Source organism: Mustela putorius, unplaced genomic scaffold (genome assembly GCF_011764305.1).
Source record: "Mustela putorius furo isolate JIRA1106 unplaced genomic scaffold, ASM1176430v1.1 tig00003923_pilon_pilon_pilon, whole genome shotgun sequence".
In the NCBI taxonomy this organism is placed as follows: Eukaryota; Metazoa; Chordata; class Mammalia; order Carnivora; family Mustelidae; genus Mustela; species Mustela putorius.
The window spans coordinates 6,240,576-6,259,422 of record NW_025422068.1 but is presented as its reverse complement, the minus strand read 5'-3'; the positions used below and the strand labels follow the sequence as shown (position 1 = coordinate 6,259,422).

At 35.5% G+C, this 18,847-nt stretch overlaps 1 protein-coding gene across 1 annotated transcript in view; it reads left to right on the top strand.

Moving 5' to 3' along the window:
- Positions 1–18,847, top strand: part of COMMD10 (COMM domain containing 10) — a 199,025-nt gene that overhangs the window by 36,491 nt on the left and 143,687 nt on the right. The window contains exon 5 of the mRNA XM_004759075.3: positions 7,756–7,866. Within this exon, the coding sequence (XP_004759132.1) occupies positions 7,756–7,866 (111 nt within the window). The remainder of the gene's footprint in view (positions 1–7,755; positions 7,867–18,847) is intronic.

The following is an 18,847-nucleotide window of genomic DNA, read 5'->3' as shown; positions in this document are numbered from 1 at the left end:
ACAAAGGTTCCCTTTTCTCCACATCCTCCCCAACACTTGTTATTTCTTGTGTTTTTGATAGTCATTCCAACAGGTGTGAGGTGACATCTCACTGTGGCTTTGACTTGTATTTCCCCGATGATTACTGATGTCGAATGCCTGTACATATATTTTGGATACTAACCCCTTATCAGATATATGATTTGCAAATATTTTCTCCCATTTGGTGGGTTGTGTTTTCATTTTGTCGATGGTTTCTTTTGCTGTGCATAAGATTTTTGGTTTACTCCCACTAGTATATTTTTATTTGTGTTACATTTGCTTTTGGTGTCAAATCCAAAAATTCCTCACCAAGAGTGATGTCAAGGAGCTTACCTTTATGTTTTCTTCTAGGTTTCAGGTCTTATGTTCAAGTCTTTATTTTGAGTTAGTTTTTGTGTGTGGTGTTAAGATAGTGCTCTGCTTTCATTCTTTTGAATAGGCTGTTCAGTTTTCTCAACTGTTTGTTTATTGAAGAGATTGGACTTTCTCCGTTGTATATTTTTGGCTTCTTTATTGTAAACTAATCGACCATGTATATATGGTCCACATATATGTGGACTCGTTTCTGGACTTTCTTTGTGTTCCATCGATCTACGTGTTTGTTTCTATGCCAATACCATGTTTCAGTTACTATAACTTTGTGATGGAGTTTGAAATCAGGAAGCATGTTGCCTCCAGCTTTGTTCTTTCTCAGGATTGCTTTGGCTATTTGGAGTCTTCTCTGGTTCCATACAAATTTTAGGATTGTTTGTTTTATTTCTGCGAAAAACCATTGAAGTGAATTTATAGATTGTTTGGGTAGGATGGAGTATTGATTCTGTGATATTGATTCTTTTAATCCACAAGCATGGACTATTTTTCCATATTTTTATGTCTTCATTTCCTTTCATCAGTGTCTTGTGATTTTCAGTGTATAGGTCTTTCACCTCCTTGGTTAAATTTATTTCTAGGTATTTTATTCTTTTAATGCTATCGTGAATGGGATTGTCTTCTTAATTTCTTTCTGATAGTTCATTATTATTGTGTAGAATTGTAGTAAATTTTTATATGTTGATTTTGTGTCACACACCTTTCTTGAATTCATTTATTAATTCCAAGGATTATTTGGTGGAGTTGTTAGGATTTTCTGTATATAAAATCTTACCATTTGCACTGGCAGTTTTATATGTTCCTTTCTGATCTGGATACTAATTATTTTTTTTTTTCTGGCCTAATCACTCTGGCTAGGACTTCCAGTATTTTGTTGAGTAAAAGTGGCAAGAGTGGCCATCCTTGTCTTATTCTTGATCTTAGAGGAAAAATAATCAACATTTCACCATTGAGTATGATGTTAGCTGTGGGCTTGACATATCTAGCCTTTATTATGCTGAGGTATCTTCTCCCTGTACCCAGTCTTTTGAGAGTTGTTTTGTTTTGTTTTTATCATAAATGGATGTTGAATTTTATCAGATGTTTTTTCTGTATCTTTTGAGATGATTATATGATTTTTATCTTTGATTTTCTTAATGTGGTATATAGCACATAGATTGATATGTGGGTGTTAAACCATCCTTGTATCCTTGGAATAAATGCCACTTGATCATGGTGTATGGTCCTTCTAATGTATTGTTGAATTTGTTTTGGTAATATTTTGTTGAGGATTTCTGCATCAGTGTTTATCAAGGATATTGGCCTGTAATTTTCTTTTCTTGTGGTTCCTTTGTCTGGTTTTTGTATTGATAATATGGGCCTTGTAAAATGAGTTTGGAAGAATTACATCTTTTGTTTTGGGGAAGAATTTGGGAAGGACTGGTATTTATTCTTCTGTAAATATTTGGTAGAATTCACCAGTGAAGCCATCTGGTCCTGTACTTTTGTTTGTTGGGAAGTTTTTGATTAGTGATTCAATCTCCTTATTAGGAATTTGTCTGTTCAGATTTTCTGTTTGTTTATTTATTTATTTATTTGTGATTCAACCTTGATAGGTTGTATGTTTCTAGGAATTTATCTGTTTCTTATAGTGTGTCCAGTTTGTTGGCATGTAATTGTTCATAGTATTCTTTTATGGTCTTTTCTATTTCCGTGGTATTGGTTGTAATGTCTCCTCTTTCATTTCTGATTTTATTTGATTGTTTTCTCCCCTGCCCCCTTTTTTTTTTTTTTGGTGAGTCTAGCTAAAGGTTTGTTAATTTTTGTTTATCTTTTCAAAAAAAAGCTCAAATCAGTGAATCATGTAACACTTGGGGCATCTGGGTGGCTCAGTTGGTTGGGTGTCTGCCTCTGGCTTAGGTCGTGATCCTGGGGTCCTAGGATCGGGCTCCACATCAGGCTCCTTGCTCAATGGGAAGCCTGCTTCTCCCTCTGCCTGCTGTTCCCCCTGCTTGTGTTCTCTCTCACTCTCAGATAAATGAGTAAAATCTTAAAAAAAAAACAAAAACAAAAACAAACATGTAAACTAACGAGGTACTGTATGGTGACTAACATAACAATTTAAAAAATTAAAGAAAAAACCACTTAGCTCTTAGTTTGATCTTTTTAAATTAATATTTTTAGTTTCTGTTTATTTATTTCTAATATTTATTTTTTCCATCTTTCTGCTTACTTTGGGTTTTGTTTGTTCTTTTTCTAGCTGAGGTGTAAAGAAAGTTGGGTTGTTTGAGATCTTTTTTGTTTATCGGTGCAGGCATTTATTGATATGACATCATTCTTAGAACTGTTTTTGTGGCATCCGAGAAATTTTGGTATGCTGTATTTTCAATTTAATTTGTTGCGAAATAGTTTTTTTTAGTTCTCTTTGATTTCTTCTTTGATACATGGCTGCTAACATTGCGTTATGTTTTGATTCTCCAAAATCGATATGCTTTTTTTTTTTCATACAGAGCCCTAAGATAGTTGTTCTTTGTGTTTTGTTGAGAGTTTGTACATATTGTGTGTGGAAAGGTGTTTTTCTTTTTTTTTAGGTGCATAGTCCTTGATACCAGAAGTCACTTTCTTAAATTGGCAACTTCATAGAATTAAGCAGTCAGAAGTGGTTAAGAAAAAATTTGTGGAGCAAGTATCTAGCTAAGCTTTACAAATAGGTTTATGTTCTTATATGAAACATTTAGTCAGCTGCTTAATTTTTGTATTTCATTAGAGTAAATAGAGGTGTATAGTTTCTGTAATTAGCTATACGGAAGTGAAATTTTTGCTTATGGTATTTTCTAGTTATAAAGTAAATGGTGGCTTATAGCAATGGAATATAGATAGTGTTTTCTATTTTAACAGTTACAGCCCTAATTTTATGTGTTTTCATGATTTATTATGATAAATAATAAAATGTTTCATGAATACCTACGCACATAGTTCCTAAAACTCGTTCAGTATTTCTGAGTAGTATTTTTCTAACTATAGATAGCCTGAAATGTTAGTGGTTTAGTGGGTAATGAAATCAGTTTAGAGGGTTTCCAAATAGCATTTTCAAAATGAAACATAATAAAGCTTGTTAAAGAACATGGCTCCAGGAAAAAAATTTCTGTGGAACTTCAGGTTGTGTATATCAGTTTGCAACATAGAAAGTATTTTTTACTGTGTTGTATGGTTCAAACAGTGACTATTCCTTTAGAGCACCTCACTAGTTAAAATCTGGTGTAAAACTTTACATTTTCTTTTTCCATTTAAAAGGGTTAATATTGGGGTGCCCGGGTGGCTCAGTGGGTTTAAACCTCTGCCTTCATCTCAGGTCATGATCTCGGGGTCCTGGGATCCAGCCCCACCCACATCCGGCTCTCTGCTTAGGGGAGCCTGCTCCCCCCCTGCCCCCGCCCCACCTGCTGCGCTGCCTACTTGTGATTTCTCTCTGTCAAATAAATAAAAATTTTTAAAAAATAAAAATAAAAGGGTTAATATAATCATAATTTTGGATGATTTTGTGTGAGCTTGGAATTGTGGTTTACAAAGCACTTATGAGAATTTAGGCTTGTGCTGAGATCATTACATGGAAATATGAGATAGAATGAAGAAGTCATATGTATAATGGATTATTTTAAGTCATTATATTTTGAACTGACATGTTGGTAACATCAAGTAAGAAGTAATGTTAGTGAGATGGGTAAGAACTATCACTTAAACAGTTTGGATTGGGTTGAAAAACATTAAAAATATCAGTGTCTTATTTTTCTTGTGTTTTATGTTATTTTGATGACATTTAAATCTAAGAGGTTAAGATATAAGGACTCTCAGATTTAAATCTGAGTATGAAATAAGAAAACAAATATTAAAATGGTTCCTGGTATTTTAATATACTATCTGCTGTACACAAGGCAACATTTTATTTTAAATAGAAGCAAATATAGTCGAGCTTATGTAAGTCAAAAATGCTATACTAGATTGACTTTTTTTTAAGATTTTTTTTTTATTTATTTGACAGAGATCACAAGTACGCAGAGAGGCAGGCAGAGAGTGGAGGAAGCAAGCTCCCTCCTATGCCCCTGCGGGCACAGAAGAGACCCCTGCGGGGCTACATCCCAGGACCCTGGGATCACGACCTGAGCCAAAGGCAGAGGCTTTAACCCACTGAGCCACCCAGGCGCCCCTAGATTTACTTGTTTTATATGTAATTAAAATATTGACGACCATTGGATTTGTTTCTTAGTTGTGAGTCACAAAGGAATAATGATTCAATAGTATACTATACAGTTTTCACCTATGCAATGGGATTTTGCTTACTCTTATTTCTATTATTAGTGCCAGTTAAAGACACAGCCAACAATATAGTGGTATGTTATAAACAATGTGAGGAATGACTTCTTTCTTAGCGTTTCTGTTTGTTTATTTTTTTAGGACATTTATGTTTTTGAAGTGTATGTGTCACTTATTTTTCCTGATGTTCCTCCATTTTTCTTTTTCTTTTGTTTCTTCATAATCAAATGGAGGTTATGATTTTTTGGCTAGAAAGCTACATCAGTGGTGTTGTGGTCTTTGTAAGGTATCATGGGCAGAGACACGGAATCTTGTGTTGCGCATTTGGACGATACTGATTTTGACCTCTGGTTAAGATCTTTGTTTTCTTCACTGCATAATGATGTTTTTCTTTTCTAACTGACAAGCGGGAGTGGGTGGAGACTTCTGTGATTTTGCATTTCAAACCAAACTTTTCTGGACTGAGTATCCATTAGTATATCCACTGATGATTTTTAATTGAATTAATTTCTTAGAGAAGTTTTTATTTTGATTTTTATGTAATTTTAAACTTAGAGAAAAACTGCAATATTAATATAAGAAACTTTTCTATCTTCTTTGTTCCCAATTTGCCAATTGTTTACATTTTACATATTTAAACTGTAAAATGAGTATGAGTCCCTGTCTCAAGCAGTATTGATTTTCTTTGTCTCCTACTTTCACTTCAGAGGGTTTATTTGTTTTCTTTTTCTTACTCTGTGTAGTTGTACAGAATTCTTTTATAATTCTTGTTCTTTCTGCATTCCCTCTTCATTTAAAGTTGCTGAATACTGATCATTTTCTGAGAGATTTTATGAGTGGGTGTGCATATGTGCATCTATATACATATGAACTTAGCAATCTTATTCACTTCTTAAATTGTTCTTTAAAATGGGTATGGGACAAATATTTTTAAATCACAAGGTTGCATAGAAAAGGCTCTAGAGTTAAGGAAGCCAATCCACCAGCTCATTTTGTCATGACTCTTAAAAATTACCTTTCCTTGGGGTGCCAGGGTGGCTCTGTCATTATGGGCTTTGGCTCAGGTCATGATCCCAGGGTCCTGGGATCAAACCCCACATGGGTCTTCCCACTTGGCAGGAAGCCTGCTTCTCCCTCTCTGGCGGTCTCTCTCTGTCAAATAAGTAAATAAAACCTTTTTTTAAAAAATTACCTTTCCTTGTGAGTATTCTTTGATTTAATTCAATTCAACAGATATAGAATGGCTGATATGTTTAAAAGATACCGTAAGAAGAATCAAGTAGTTAAAATGACTTAAATTTATAATACTTTGAAGTTTCCGAAACATCTTTGAATATGCATTTTCTTAATTGTTATTACCGATAACTCAGGAAGGTAGATAGTTCAGATAGATTTATTCCCATTTTAAATGAAGAAATTGAGGTCTTGAAAGATTGTGACTTAACCCTGGGCCCAGTGAGTGATAGCTGAAGCATGAACCAAAGTATAAGCTCAGGGTTCTTGTAAATTCTCCTGTACTCCCTTTATGCAGTGACTAAGGATGCATTAGTTTATGCAAATTCCTGGCCACAATGAGGGTATGTTTTAATTCATTCACTTAGTATTTTAAATGTTTCAAGGTCTGGGATAGGATCAGTAAAATAAGATCAAGACAGTGTCTCATAGGTTCATATAGTAGCATATGAGTAAGGTGCTTTTCGATTTAAGACAGTGACACATATCAAAATGCTTGGGTATATGAGAGTGGTTACAGCATGCTTTTTCTTGATTCATTGGTGGGTCTTTTAAACATGTGTGTTGAAAGTAGTGCTGGGCTGGGATTAGAGACTCCCACTTACTGTGATCTGTGAGTAAGATCAGTACATTCAGGATCCTTACTTAATATGCACCATTAAATTGATGTTTTCCTTACGGGATTGTGGATTTTGTCCGTGCAACATCTTCCCTCTTTTTACCATTACCCCTCAAAGGTTCAGTGCCAGAAAGAGCAGGACTGTATCTTTATTTTCTCATCACATCCTCTCTTGAATAGATCATACTTTCATTGCTGTCTTTCCAGTTTGGCTCTGACTCACTGCTGTGATTCTAGCTGTTGAACAGTCTTTCAAGTTAGCAGTTAGTATTCTGGTTAAGTAAAAATTGTCACGAGGGTGCCATTCTTAGTAGTGTAGCTAGGGCAGTTTTACTAAATCAGTTATTAGGCCCCTTTTGTCAGAGGCATATAACGATTGCATGTCATAGCCCTCCCTAAATATTGATAATTGAGATTTACTGGAAATTCAGTCTGAAACTTTATTATACTTCTAGTTTTGAGTTTAGAGAAACCAAACGCCAATAAAGCGACATTTGTACTGTTTTAATATTTTAGAAGAAAACTTAAACTGTTGTAGTCTGTCTTTACTATTTTTGCCTTACCTGATTAAATTTTGCTGTTGTGTTAATAAGTTCAAAGGAAATGTTCTAATTAGTTTTTGTCGTAACTGGGAACCATAAGTTAGAGTACTTTGGAAAGTATGATAACACCTGCTCACTAGTAAATATCAATTCTTTGTCTGGCTCTTTTCCAGTCTCACTAACTGTGTCTAAATGTGTGAACCTCTTACCATCTGGGTACTTCAATTTTCTTCTAAATTTAAACAAAAAGTCTTCCCTGTATTCTACCTAATACAGTTTTGAAAAATAATGGGAGGTCATTAAAGTGCTAGCTAAAATCTAACTATTTAGAAATCATTGGCTTTAAATATATACTACCTTAAAATACTAATTTACTACTTAAAAGCCGTTGACTCTTTTATTGCTTAGTCTTTCATTGCTTAGTCTAAGACCTCTATTTTTAGAATACAGTGTATTTGAAGACCGAGCTTCATTGTTGAATTTGACAGGCATGGCATAAGGCCAGTGTGATGAGCCCAAAGGGAGAATTTGCAGAATATGCAGGTTGAAGGAGCCCCGGGACTGACTTTCCACGAAGTCTACGCTATCTGTGTTCATTCCCATGGATGGGAGATTTGCTTCAAGTTGACTGTTGTCTTCCTTTTGTACCATCTGATTCCAGTCTGCACTTGTCTTTTATAGCTCGAGACCGTCGGATGGCAGCTTAACCTTCAGATGGCTCACTCTGCTCAGGCGAAACTGAAGTCTCCTCAGGCTGTATTACAGCTAGGAGTGAGCAATGAAGATTCCAAGGTAAGACATGGTATCTCACTGAAATGGTGTATTTTGTTTACTAGGTCTTGTACTTTATTGTTAGCAGGGTCTTTGCCCTCTGGATTGAAAATTTAAACACATTTAAATTAAATAAGGATTAATGAATTGACCGATCTTTATTTGTGACAGTTTTTGATATCACATTGGCTTATTGCTTTATTATTCCTTTGAAGAAGTATCTTGTCTTGCAAGGTACCTCTCTTGCAAGAGCATTTCATAGTATCACCTTTTAAATTCTGCAAAGGGTAAACTTGGTAATGCCAGATAAAAGTAAGATTTTTAATGATTCAGATACTTGTGGATATTTCTGGGTGTTTTAAGCTGCATATATATGGTAGAGGGAATGTTGTTGCCTAATCAACACCTGGATTATGAATGTAACGTGAATTGTATATTTGTGTGTGTGTGTGTGTGTGTGTGTGTGTGTATGTCACTTGTGTGCATGTGTTTAAATCCCAGTTCTTGCAAGATAGAATTTGGGATTCGTTTTTGCTTTTTTTAAACTGCTTGATGATTTCTCCTTTAGTGTTAATTTCAGGAAGTTTAAACACGTTACCAAGTTTAAAGAGTTGTCATGGAGTTTTTTGTTTGTTTGTTTGTTTTTTACTATAGCATATAGAGAAATATATATTTAAGATATTGATAAAAGATATTGTATTTTTATTGTAATTAATTGTGTTTCTAAGATAGATAAAGTGAGGTAACTTTTTCTCCCTAAATGAAGGAGACTTTGCTTCATTTTAAGACAAAACAGAGGTGATAATGAGGTAGAAAGATCCGAGGAAGGACAGATGACTATGTCTGGATGTGATCAGAGAATGAGGGGAGAATGTTATTGCTTATAATGGGCATTGAAAGATGGGATACTTATTTGTTGGAACTTTTATGATGTATTATATCATGCACATTTTTGTCTTCCATATGGGTGAGACCAAACCTGGCCCACGTTCCATGTCTACAGAGTTTTAGGCAATCGAATTGGGTCTCACTGCATATAATTAATTAATTCATTGCAGTGTGCCGAAGTATTTCATTTCACACATTTTAAGTTGGTAAATATAATACAGATAATAATATGTAAAATAATATAAATTTAGTGGTTAAGAGTTGCACTGACTAGTATATATGATCTAGTATATATAGTATTTATGGTACTAGTATATATATTTAGTAGCAATGTAGCTTGGGGCAACACCTTAATCTCTGAGTGGGGCAACACTCATAATCTTTATGGGTGTCAGTTTCTTCACCTATAAAATGGGGGTAATATTACCTGTCTCACAGGGTTTATGTGAAGAATAGGTACCCAATGTATGTAGTTCTTAGTTCAATGCCTAATACTAGGTAGATGCTCAAAAATTGCAGGCCACTACCATCATCGTCATCATTATCATCATCAATAAAATGTTCTTTGGCCACTGAATAAATAAAAATTTTTGTTTAAACTAAAGCTGACAATAAACTTTTTTTTACTAATGGAATTAATTTCCCTTTTTTTTACTTTCTTCCCCTGTTTTAGTTCTTGATTATGTTTTTCATATTTAGGCTAACTGGGAGTTGGGGAGGCAAAGGACAGCCTGGAAAGTCCTTTTTTTCTTCTCACGAACTAGGCAGGGAAGGCATTCCCTTAGGTTTAGCATAATAATCTGGAACTCCTTGGTGTAGACTAGGACTATTCTGCGTGAAAACATACGTATGTACCTGGGTACATTGTACATTCTTACACACATGCATACATTCTCCAAGGGGCCGTACCCCTTGACTGTTGTATTTCTCATGACTACCATATGTTATGTCTGAGTAGCTAAATGCAAATTATAGGTGGGACGGATGCTATTTTGATCATATATTGGGTAGAATCTAAGTATTACGGTTTAGGCAATGCTTGACTATGGGATGCCTGAGTCCTCCCAGCTCCTTTATTATGTCTTCAAAATATGTTTGTATGTCAGTTATATTTTTAGGCAGATGTGAAATTCAACTCATTGGCGAGAGAGGCCTGAGTGCATTAGATTTTCCTGTGCATTGCTAGTTTGAAATTTTGAATGAACCTTTGGTTATCTTTAACAACTTGTAGAGCTAGAAAACCATTTTCTTTTTTTTAAAGATTTTTATTTATTATTTGACAGAGATCACAAGTACCATAGCTAATTGGGTAAATACCCCAAATGAGATTCTGATGTTTCTATAGCAATTGCTATCTTATTATTCCACTTACAGAGGATGTCATATTATAAGTAGAGATAAATATATGATGAACTAACATTCTATATTCTGCAACTTATGAGACATAGGTAATTCTGAAGAACATTTAATTGTAGGTATGCATGCATATAGTTGATCATAAAAATGGCCTTGGTTCTTTACTCTTCCCATGGAGTCAGGGTCTATGTCCAGGTCCCTTGAATATGGATTTATGACTTGCTTTGGACAAAAAGGTAGGCAGAGAGGCAGGCAGAGAGAGAGAGAGGAGGAAGCAGGCTCTCCGCCGAGCAGAAAGCCCGATGCGGGACTCCATCCCAGGACCCCAAGACCATGACCCGAGCCGAAGGCAGAGGCCCAGCCCACTGAGCCACCCAGGCACCCCTAGAGAACCATTTTTATGGGCAAACAGACCCTTGGGAAGAAGAGCAGCGGCACACAAAAGCAAAGGATACCATGTCAGGCTCTTTGCTCAGTGGGGAATCTGCTTCTCCCTCGCCCTCTGTGCTCTGTCTTGCTCTCTCTGAAATAAAGCTTAAAAGCATTAAAGGATATTTTCATTTTGTATGCAGATTTAAGTGAACCTCTTTGTCCATATTGCCCATCTTCCCTATAGCATTGTGGGGATTTCGCTGCTGTTTCTTTGATCTGCTAAACAGAAGACACTAAATGAAGTGTCTTGCCCCCTGTCAGCCTGGACAGACACTTGTCATTTCCAGGTGCTGTGTGTCCTAACTCTAAGGAACAGTTGACAGCTTTATCTCTCTGTTCTTTCATTGAGCTGCTGCTGGGAAATGTGCTTTTTGTTTTTGTTGTTTTCATTCTCTTTTGTATGATCTGGTACACTATTCTTTGTACTTAAATGAGAGTTTGGGAATTCTTGAGCTGTTGGAATATTAGATGAAAGGGACAGGAATATGGAAGATGTTTTAAAAGCCACGTTTGTTAAAAGAAGGCAGAGCTTTTATTCAAAGAACCATGAAAAGCTAACACCGGTTAATTTATGATGCAAAGTGTCTTAGAATACAGTTTCCATATGATGAAATTGGCATTTGTTTGAAACAGGAAGCAGCAAATAAAATTCTTTTAAGTGTGTATGACCCAGAGCATATATCCTGAAAATATACATGCATTGACATAATTCTGAGAGGATTAGTCAGTAAAAAATCATGAGAGAGACTATTTTTGATGGTGTTTACTTTTGAGCTGCTGAACTGAAAACTTCCTGTAATTCACCAAAGTGTGTGGTTTCTAAGAGTCTTTCTTCTCATTCGCTTCCAACGTACACATGAGAAGTGTAGCCTGCAGTGAAGTTTTAATTGCTATCACGTTAGATAGCATTGTTGTACTGGTCTCGTTTCTCTTGGAACATTCTTGTCTCAAGGCTTTCCTGTTTTGCTACTAATTTTATCATGAAAACTGGGTGATTGTAGCTTTTCCTACAGTATTTTGATATATATTCTTCTTGTTTGCAGTTAATTGTCTTAGTGTTTCTCTGCTGTATTTAGCAAAGTAAGATTATTTTTCTGTTCTGAGATACCTCAAAATGAAGGTTTTTTGTTTTTTTTTTTGTTTTGTTTTTTCATTAGAGGGCAGTAGAGCTCTTTGCTTACCTAACCTCTGGCATTTACAGTGTTATTTGAAATAACATTCAAAATAATGTGTGAAGTCAGTAGTTGTGGGAAATGCTAAGTGTTCACATTTCTAATCTGTATATAACAATAGAGTTCTCTTGTTTCCATCAACAAAATTAATGCCTATTAATCAGATATGTACAGAACAAATAAATGAAATCATTATGACTTCATTGTTTGTTAATTTTTTTATGATTATTTGCCAAAATGCAATTTATTAAAAAGCCTTCAACAGTATTGACATTTTTGTTACATTCTGTCACTTGAATTAATTTCTTTATGAGAAAAGAGAACCAAATAATTCCCTAATGGCTCTAATAAGTTTTATAGTGTAACTAGTTCCAGGCTAATTATAGACAGTTGGAGTTTCTTTATTTATAGAGAATAGCAATTTTATACTTAAGAAACATTGATAATTGTGAATATTCCAAACACTTTAACTTTGAATATTTTAAAAACACTGAAATATTTAAATTTTGCTATTAAGTGTGCATTATTGCATTTTACCCAATAACTTTGCAATTACATCATATTTTGTTAGTACAGTGGTTCTGAATTTTTTTGGTACATCTTTTAATAAAGAATCTTTGTGTTTCATTCTTTTCTCCTTTTGAAACAACTGGGATGAAAATCACCTTGAAAGGGAACTGTCATTTATTTACCTTAATGTTAAGTTGGATTATGTTTAGGTTGCACGTGGTACTTTATGGATGGGTAATTATGATTGCAGCTGAGTTTAGGATTTTCAGTACCAGTTTTTTGAGTTAGAGACCTTTATTCTTATCTCCAGAATGGATGGCAAATTCTATTTAGAATGAAGAAAAAGGAGGGAAAACCCTGTTTTAGTGCTTACCCTCTGCTAGGCATGATCTCTCCTCCATTAAACTACATCTTTGAGGTGTGAATTCTTATTACTATCAGTATTTTATAAAAAGGCTGAGAAATGGAAACAAATATGCCTTAAATTATTCCCTCAGGTTGTACAACTGAAAAACAGTAGAACTAGGATTTAAAACCAGACAATTTTACTTCAGAGCCCTGTGCTTTATTCATTGCTAAGATACTATATCTTTTCGCTTGTTTAATAATTTAGTAGTTGGTCCTGTGAGAAGTATATATGTTTGAGGGTGCTGAAAGCTGTTCCTTTTTAAAAAATTAATTAATTTACTTGAGAGAGAGAGAGAAAAGGAGGGGCAGAGAGAGCGGAAGAGAGAGAAAAGGGGGGGGCAGAGGAAGAGGGATAGGGAGAGACAATCCCAGGCAGACTCTGTGCTGAGCATGGAGCCCAGCTGGAGGCTCGATACTAGGACCCTGATACCACGACCTGAGTGGAAACCTGGAGTCAGACCCTTAACCTGCCATGCCACGCAGGTGCCCTGAAAGAAAGACAAGGCAAAGAATGTCTTATCGTTGTTGGTTGTTGTTCTCCATAAAGTGATAGGTATGCGTATTCTAAATTTCCGTTTCTGTTTCTTTGTTTAAGTTGAAGTAATTTTACACTTTAAGTGAATTTTACACTTTCACACAGTAAGTAAAGTTGCGTGTTTGGATGTTACCTCCGTTCAGCAGAGGCTCCATTTATCAGCACTCTTCACTCTCACAGCTGCGTGGCATCATTGGTGTTGGCACCTCATGAACAAGGAAGTAGGCCATGTCATTGAAAAGAAAACATCCTTAGATCTGTTTATGACAGATATCTTAGAAGAAGATATGTATATTGTTCAAATTATGGACTCTTGTAGTAGAAATTTAAAGTAGTTTGATTTCCTTTAAAGTGATGTTTGTACTGACTGATTTTGAAGGACCTTCAAATTTCTCTGAGCTACTCTAATAAGCAGGTCTGAATTTTACAACTATTGTACTTTCTACAAATCTAATCTACACAGTGAATACATTTCAGCGTGTTCCCTTGATAATTTTTGTTTATTTTTCTCTTGTATCATAGCTGTATTTTTATAATGGACATTTTTGGAAAATACAGGGGGAAAAGTGGATTAAAACAAGGTATAGTTCTAATACCCACAACATTTGTTTGGTTTTGCTCTAGGACCTTCCAGTTTTTGTTTTGTTTTCCTATGGAACTCTTAACTTCTGAGTGGTTTTTTAAAAAATAGTGATTACATTTGGTTGAAGCACAGAAATTGAGGTTTCACTATTATTGTTCAGTACTCGGTATGGTTATGAGAAGATAATCTCATTTGTTGGAATTTTTTCCCATTTTGATAAGAAGCAGTTTTTACCTTTTCTATGACATGCTCTCTGTGATCTGAAGAAACAGTCTATAAAGTCTTGGGCTTTTTACTCACTGATTTTGATGAGCAGTTTTATAAAATGAGCTTTGCCTCTGGCAGTTCCATATCAAGATACTAATTCTCATTTGTACAATATGGGATGTTATTTAGGGTTCCAAAAATTTTGAAGACATGTCAGTGGTTTTTCTTCTCTAATCAAATGATTGATAAATATTGATTGTCTTTCTTTTTAAAAAATTATGGATTTTCTTAATTACTGAAGTTATGTATGTTTATTATAGAAAACTTGAAAATTCCAGAGATATAAAGAGAATCTCATAGATTGACCCCCAGGACGTAGCCAGTCTATTCGATCTCTTTTATTTTGGTGTTTATTCTCCAAATACTTTATTTTGAGAGTGGAATCATATGAATTCTTTGATTTTATGTATAACTGCTTTTTTCACATATCACGCAAAACCTCTTCCACATCGCTTCAAACTTACCATATATGTATTTTAAATGACTCTGTCATGCTTTGGCTATGACATACTATGATTTTGTGACAGTTCCTTTATTGTCAGATAATGGGTTTGTTTCCAGTATTTTCCTATTGTGATAAACATCTTTGTGTATATTGAGTAGGTGCTTAACAAACATGTACTGAATGATCGATGAATGAATTAAATGAATGAAGGAAGCCTCCTTGGTATAAAAGGTTGTTCTCCAGGAGTATAATTAGTAGATGAAAGGTCATAACCTAAAAGAAGGTCCTTTTAGTTTCATAAATGGCTTTCCATAATTCTTTTGCAAACACACACAGAAACTCAAAGGTCGTATCCAAAGAATTTAAGAGCTTTTAGAGAAGAGTGTAACATTACCATCTTAAATACAGATTCTTTGATAACTGGTTAATTACTTTGGATAATTTTAGGGGACCAGTGAAAAGCTCAGGTACTTCTGTAATTTTAGAGAGCCCTCTATTTTATAATTTCTGTATTCCAGTAGTGTACAAATTAAAAAGCTTTCATTATACGTGTTTTATTTTATTATAGAACATGCAGAAGCAATTTGATCAAATACTCCGGCCGTTAGGGAAAATAGAATCAACCCTTATTTGTGAGATAATTGCCCAGATACTCTGGGAAGAAAGCCTGGTTCTTTGGAATCGAATTTATTTAAGTATCACTAAAGCTTTGTGGCTCTAGTTTTCTGATTCTTAATTTTGTTTTGTGTCCTTTTTCATTGTAATCAATTTCTCAATGATAGTGCCCTTCAGGTGTTGTATTTTCTATATAAAAGCAATACAAAATGTTTTTCCTCAATTTAGTAGATATATATTTTTAGTTCTGTGTCAGTGGGACTTTCTAAAAGACTTTATGTATATAAGTACCTCGATGTGTTCTGATCATGTATGTAGAGCTCCTTGATATCATAGCGAACCCCCTTGTGTCTGAGAGTGAGTGTGTGTGTGTTAAACTTTCACATTTCAGGCTCCCTAATGGAAACTCTGCATTTATCCATGGTAAGACTTTATAAGCTAAAAAAAATATTGTTTTGGACACTATCTTTGATGGGTAAAGACAAGCAGAATATTGATACACAATTAGAGTGTGATAGAATTGAGTATTCATGTGGAGGAAGTGATAAAAGAGTCTTGGAGGAGAAAATCCTTTTTAAAAATACTCCAGAAAGTTCATACATTTGAGAATTAAAATACCACCTTTTTACTAACATTCTTTTGAAAAATGTTGTGGGATTCCAAAGTAGGGAAACAAATAATACCACCCTTGTTTGTCTTTCCTATCCTTGTAAGCTTTTTTTAACTTTTTATATCCAGAGGCAATTGATAATTATAGTATTTCACAGACCTAGTAGAACATATTTAGAAATACCTTTACATTTTGTTTAATGTATTTCTGTGGATTAGAAATGACAATAATGGAAACCTGTGGTTTAAGTATTTTGAAATAAAAGTGTTTATAATGAATTAGAAAGCTGAGCAAATAAAATGCAGTTTCATAAATTAAACAGTAACTTTAGGCAGTAAACTTAAGGCAGACACTTAACATCAAAACACTTTAAATAGCTCAAATTCCATTCAAGAAATATTTATTAAACATTGCCTGTGTAGGAAATACTAGACAAGGTATTACTGAGATGGAGAGTTTTATTTTTCATCATGGAGCTTCTGTTCTAGCAAGCCAGGAAATAGAAGTTTAGTGATTACTACAGAAGGAAATATATGGAGCTCTGGAAACTGACAGCAAGGAGTTACAGACTGTAACAAGTTGGGGAGTTACAAATGAGGAAAAAAGCACATGAAAAAGGATAGAGACTTACCTTTTAAGTGTATGGAGTATGACATAGCTCTGATATCCAGGTAGAGATGGTTGGCCATTGGGGCTTGGGAGAAATTATAGACTAGAAATTGAGATTTGGATATCGTTAAGGTTTAGATTATAGTTTCAGTCATGAGACTGGAGGAGATCAATCACTTAGGGACAGAATATAGAAATTTATGAGCTCCTAAATTTAAAAGGCCAGTAGAGCTTATGACAGTGATTGGAAAGGAACAGCCAGAGACTGAAGGAAGAACATTTCTTGGAGAATGAATTATGTCACATGCCGCTAAGGGGTAGAAGAGAAATAAATAAATAAATAATCTCATCTCCCCCTCACAGCTATGAATTAGGTGCTAATATTTCCCCTAGTTTGCTCAGTGGTTAAATCTCAGTACCTAGGTTGGGTCCTAGAAACTGACAGAGTCAAGATTTGAATCCAGGTCCATCTCACTTAATAACCTGAACTTATAATTAGCTATTCTGTGGTAAAAAAAAAAAAAAATGAATTTAGTGACATGGGGATTATTGGTGAGCACTGTCTGGGGCCAGGAGGAGATGTTTAAGTGGAAGGCAGTGTGGAATGCTGTTGAGGGATCAGGAATCAGATAAGTGAGTGACCAATTTGATTGGTTGGACTTCTCTGATAACTTTGACAATTGTAATCTCAGTTACATTTGAGAAGAAGTAGAAATCTGATTGGAGGGGCGCGTGGGTGGCTCAGTGGGTTAAAGCCTCTGCCTTCAGCTCAGGTTATGATCCCAGGGTCCTGGGATCGAGCCCCGCATTGGGCTCTCTGCTCAGCGGGGAGCCTACTTCCCCCTCTCTCTTTGCTTGCCTCTCTGCCTATTGGTGATTTCTGTCTGTCAAATAAATAAACAAAATCTTTTTTTAAAAAAAAAAGAAATCTGATTGGATTAAATTGAGAGAATTGGGGATTAAATTGGGGACACCAAGTGTAAGACTTCATCTAAGTAACTCTTTCAAGAAGCACAGAGATAGGACAGTCCGTGTCGGGGGTGTGGATTTAGTGAGTGCTGAAGGGAGAGGAGGTTGGCATGTTGCAGATCCGTCAGGGGAGAAATGGATAACGTAGGATAGAGAGGGCTATAATTACCTGGAGAAAGTGAGAAGATCCAGAGCCAGATGGAAGGGTTGGACTGTGATGGGAGTGGGAACCTACCGTTTGTTGTAATAGGAAGTAAGGAAGAATGTGGGTGAGGTAGGTAGTTTTGGGTGTTAGAAGAAGAAGTTGTGTCTCTGATTGCTTCTGTTTTCTCCAGGCAGTCATTTGTTGGGAGAATGGGTAGGTCTAGGAGGCTTGAGAACAGAGTAGAAAGTATGAAAGAGTTTGTATACGGGGAAAATGAATGAACTAGTTATTTTAGTCTACTTTGCTGTGTTGGACAGTGCTGATTGCCCATTTGAGATTTGTGGCCATGGATTTAAAATGAGAACTGTTAGAAGGTTGCACATTTTTCTTGATCCATTTTTCGTTGCTTTGGTCTAGAGGTAGAATAGATGGATAATTGGATTTAAGCAGGGTTTCATCTTTGCCTGGTGTTATCAGATGAGGGGGAGAAGGGAGAAAGAATGGCAGACACACACATACACATGTGAGTGGTTCTAAATGGGTCAGGTGGAAAGTGAGGCTATGATATGTGTTGGGGGTGGGGTGATGGAGGGGAACTGGCTGGAAACAGCTGGAATCCTGGACCATAGCCTCCCTAGAGTAGTTTGTGGTACAGAGGACTCCCAGAGGGACATATTAGTTCCAGGATCACTCGGGGCTTTTTTTCATTTGAATCTTCAGACTTCTGTGGCTTGCTAGTGTATATTGTATCCTTTAAGAGGGAAAAGTAGATGAAAGTAAGACTTAATATCTGCTCTTGTCTTAACTTTTATCCTTGCATCCATTTGGAAACTGAAGTGGTCTAAATATATAAAGATTTGCTCTAGGTCGTAGGGTGGCTACTCCTTGATCTGTTGCTTTCCTGGTTGATGACATACCCAGCACCTGTAGGAAAATACTGGAGTCATTCATAACAAACCCTTTAGACCAATGATACTATAGCTAGAAATCAATTAAAATGTGAATGTTTTATATCTCAATTGAATTTATTGGTTTTTGAATATCTTTGGTGATATTCTGAATTGCTTTTCTAAATCTAGTATTTTAATTTTAGGATGGCATTATAAATTTTATTTTTATATTTTTCAAAGATTTTATTTATTTGTCAGAGAGAGGGCACAAGGAGGGGGAGAGTCAGGCAGATGGAGAAGCAGGAAAGAGGGAGAAGCAGGCCCCCTGCTGGGCAAGGAGCCCGATTTGGGGCTCAATCCCAGGACCCTGAGATCGTGACCTGAGCTGAAGGCAGACACTTAACCCACTGAGCAACCCAGGCACCTGGCATTATAAATTTTAGATTTAGGACACAGTAAAGATGGCCAGATTAGGTTTTTCTCATAAGTAAATTACATTGTTGAATATTGAATCAGTCGTAATAATTTTGGCACAAAAAGGAGTTGACAAACACTTTTCTTTCCTGGC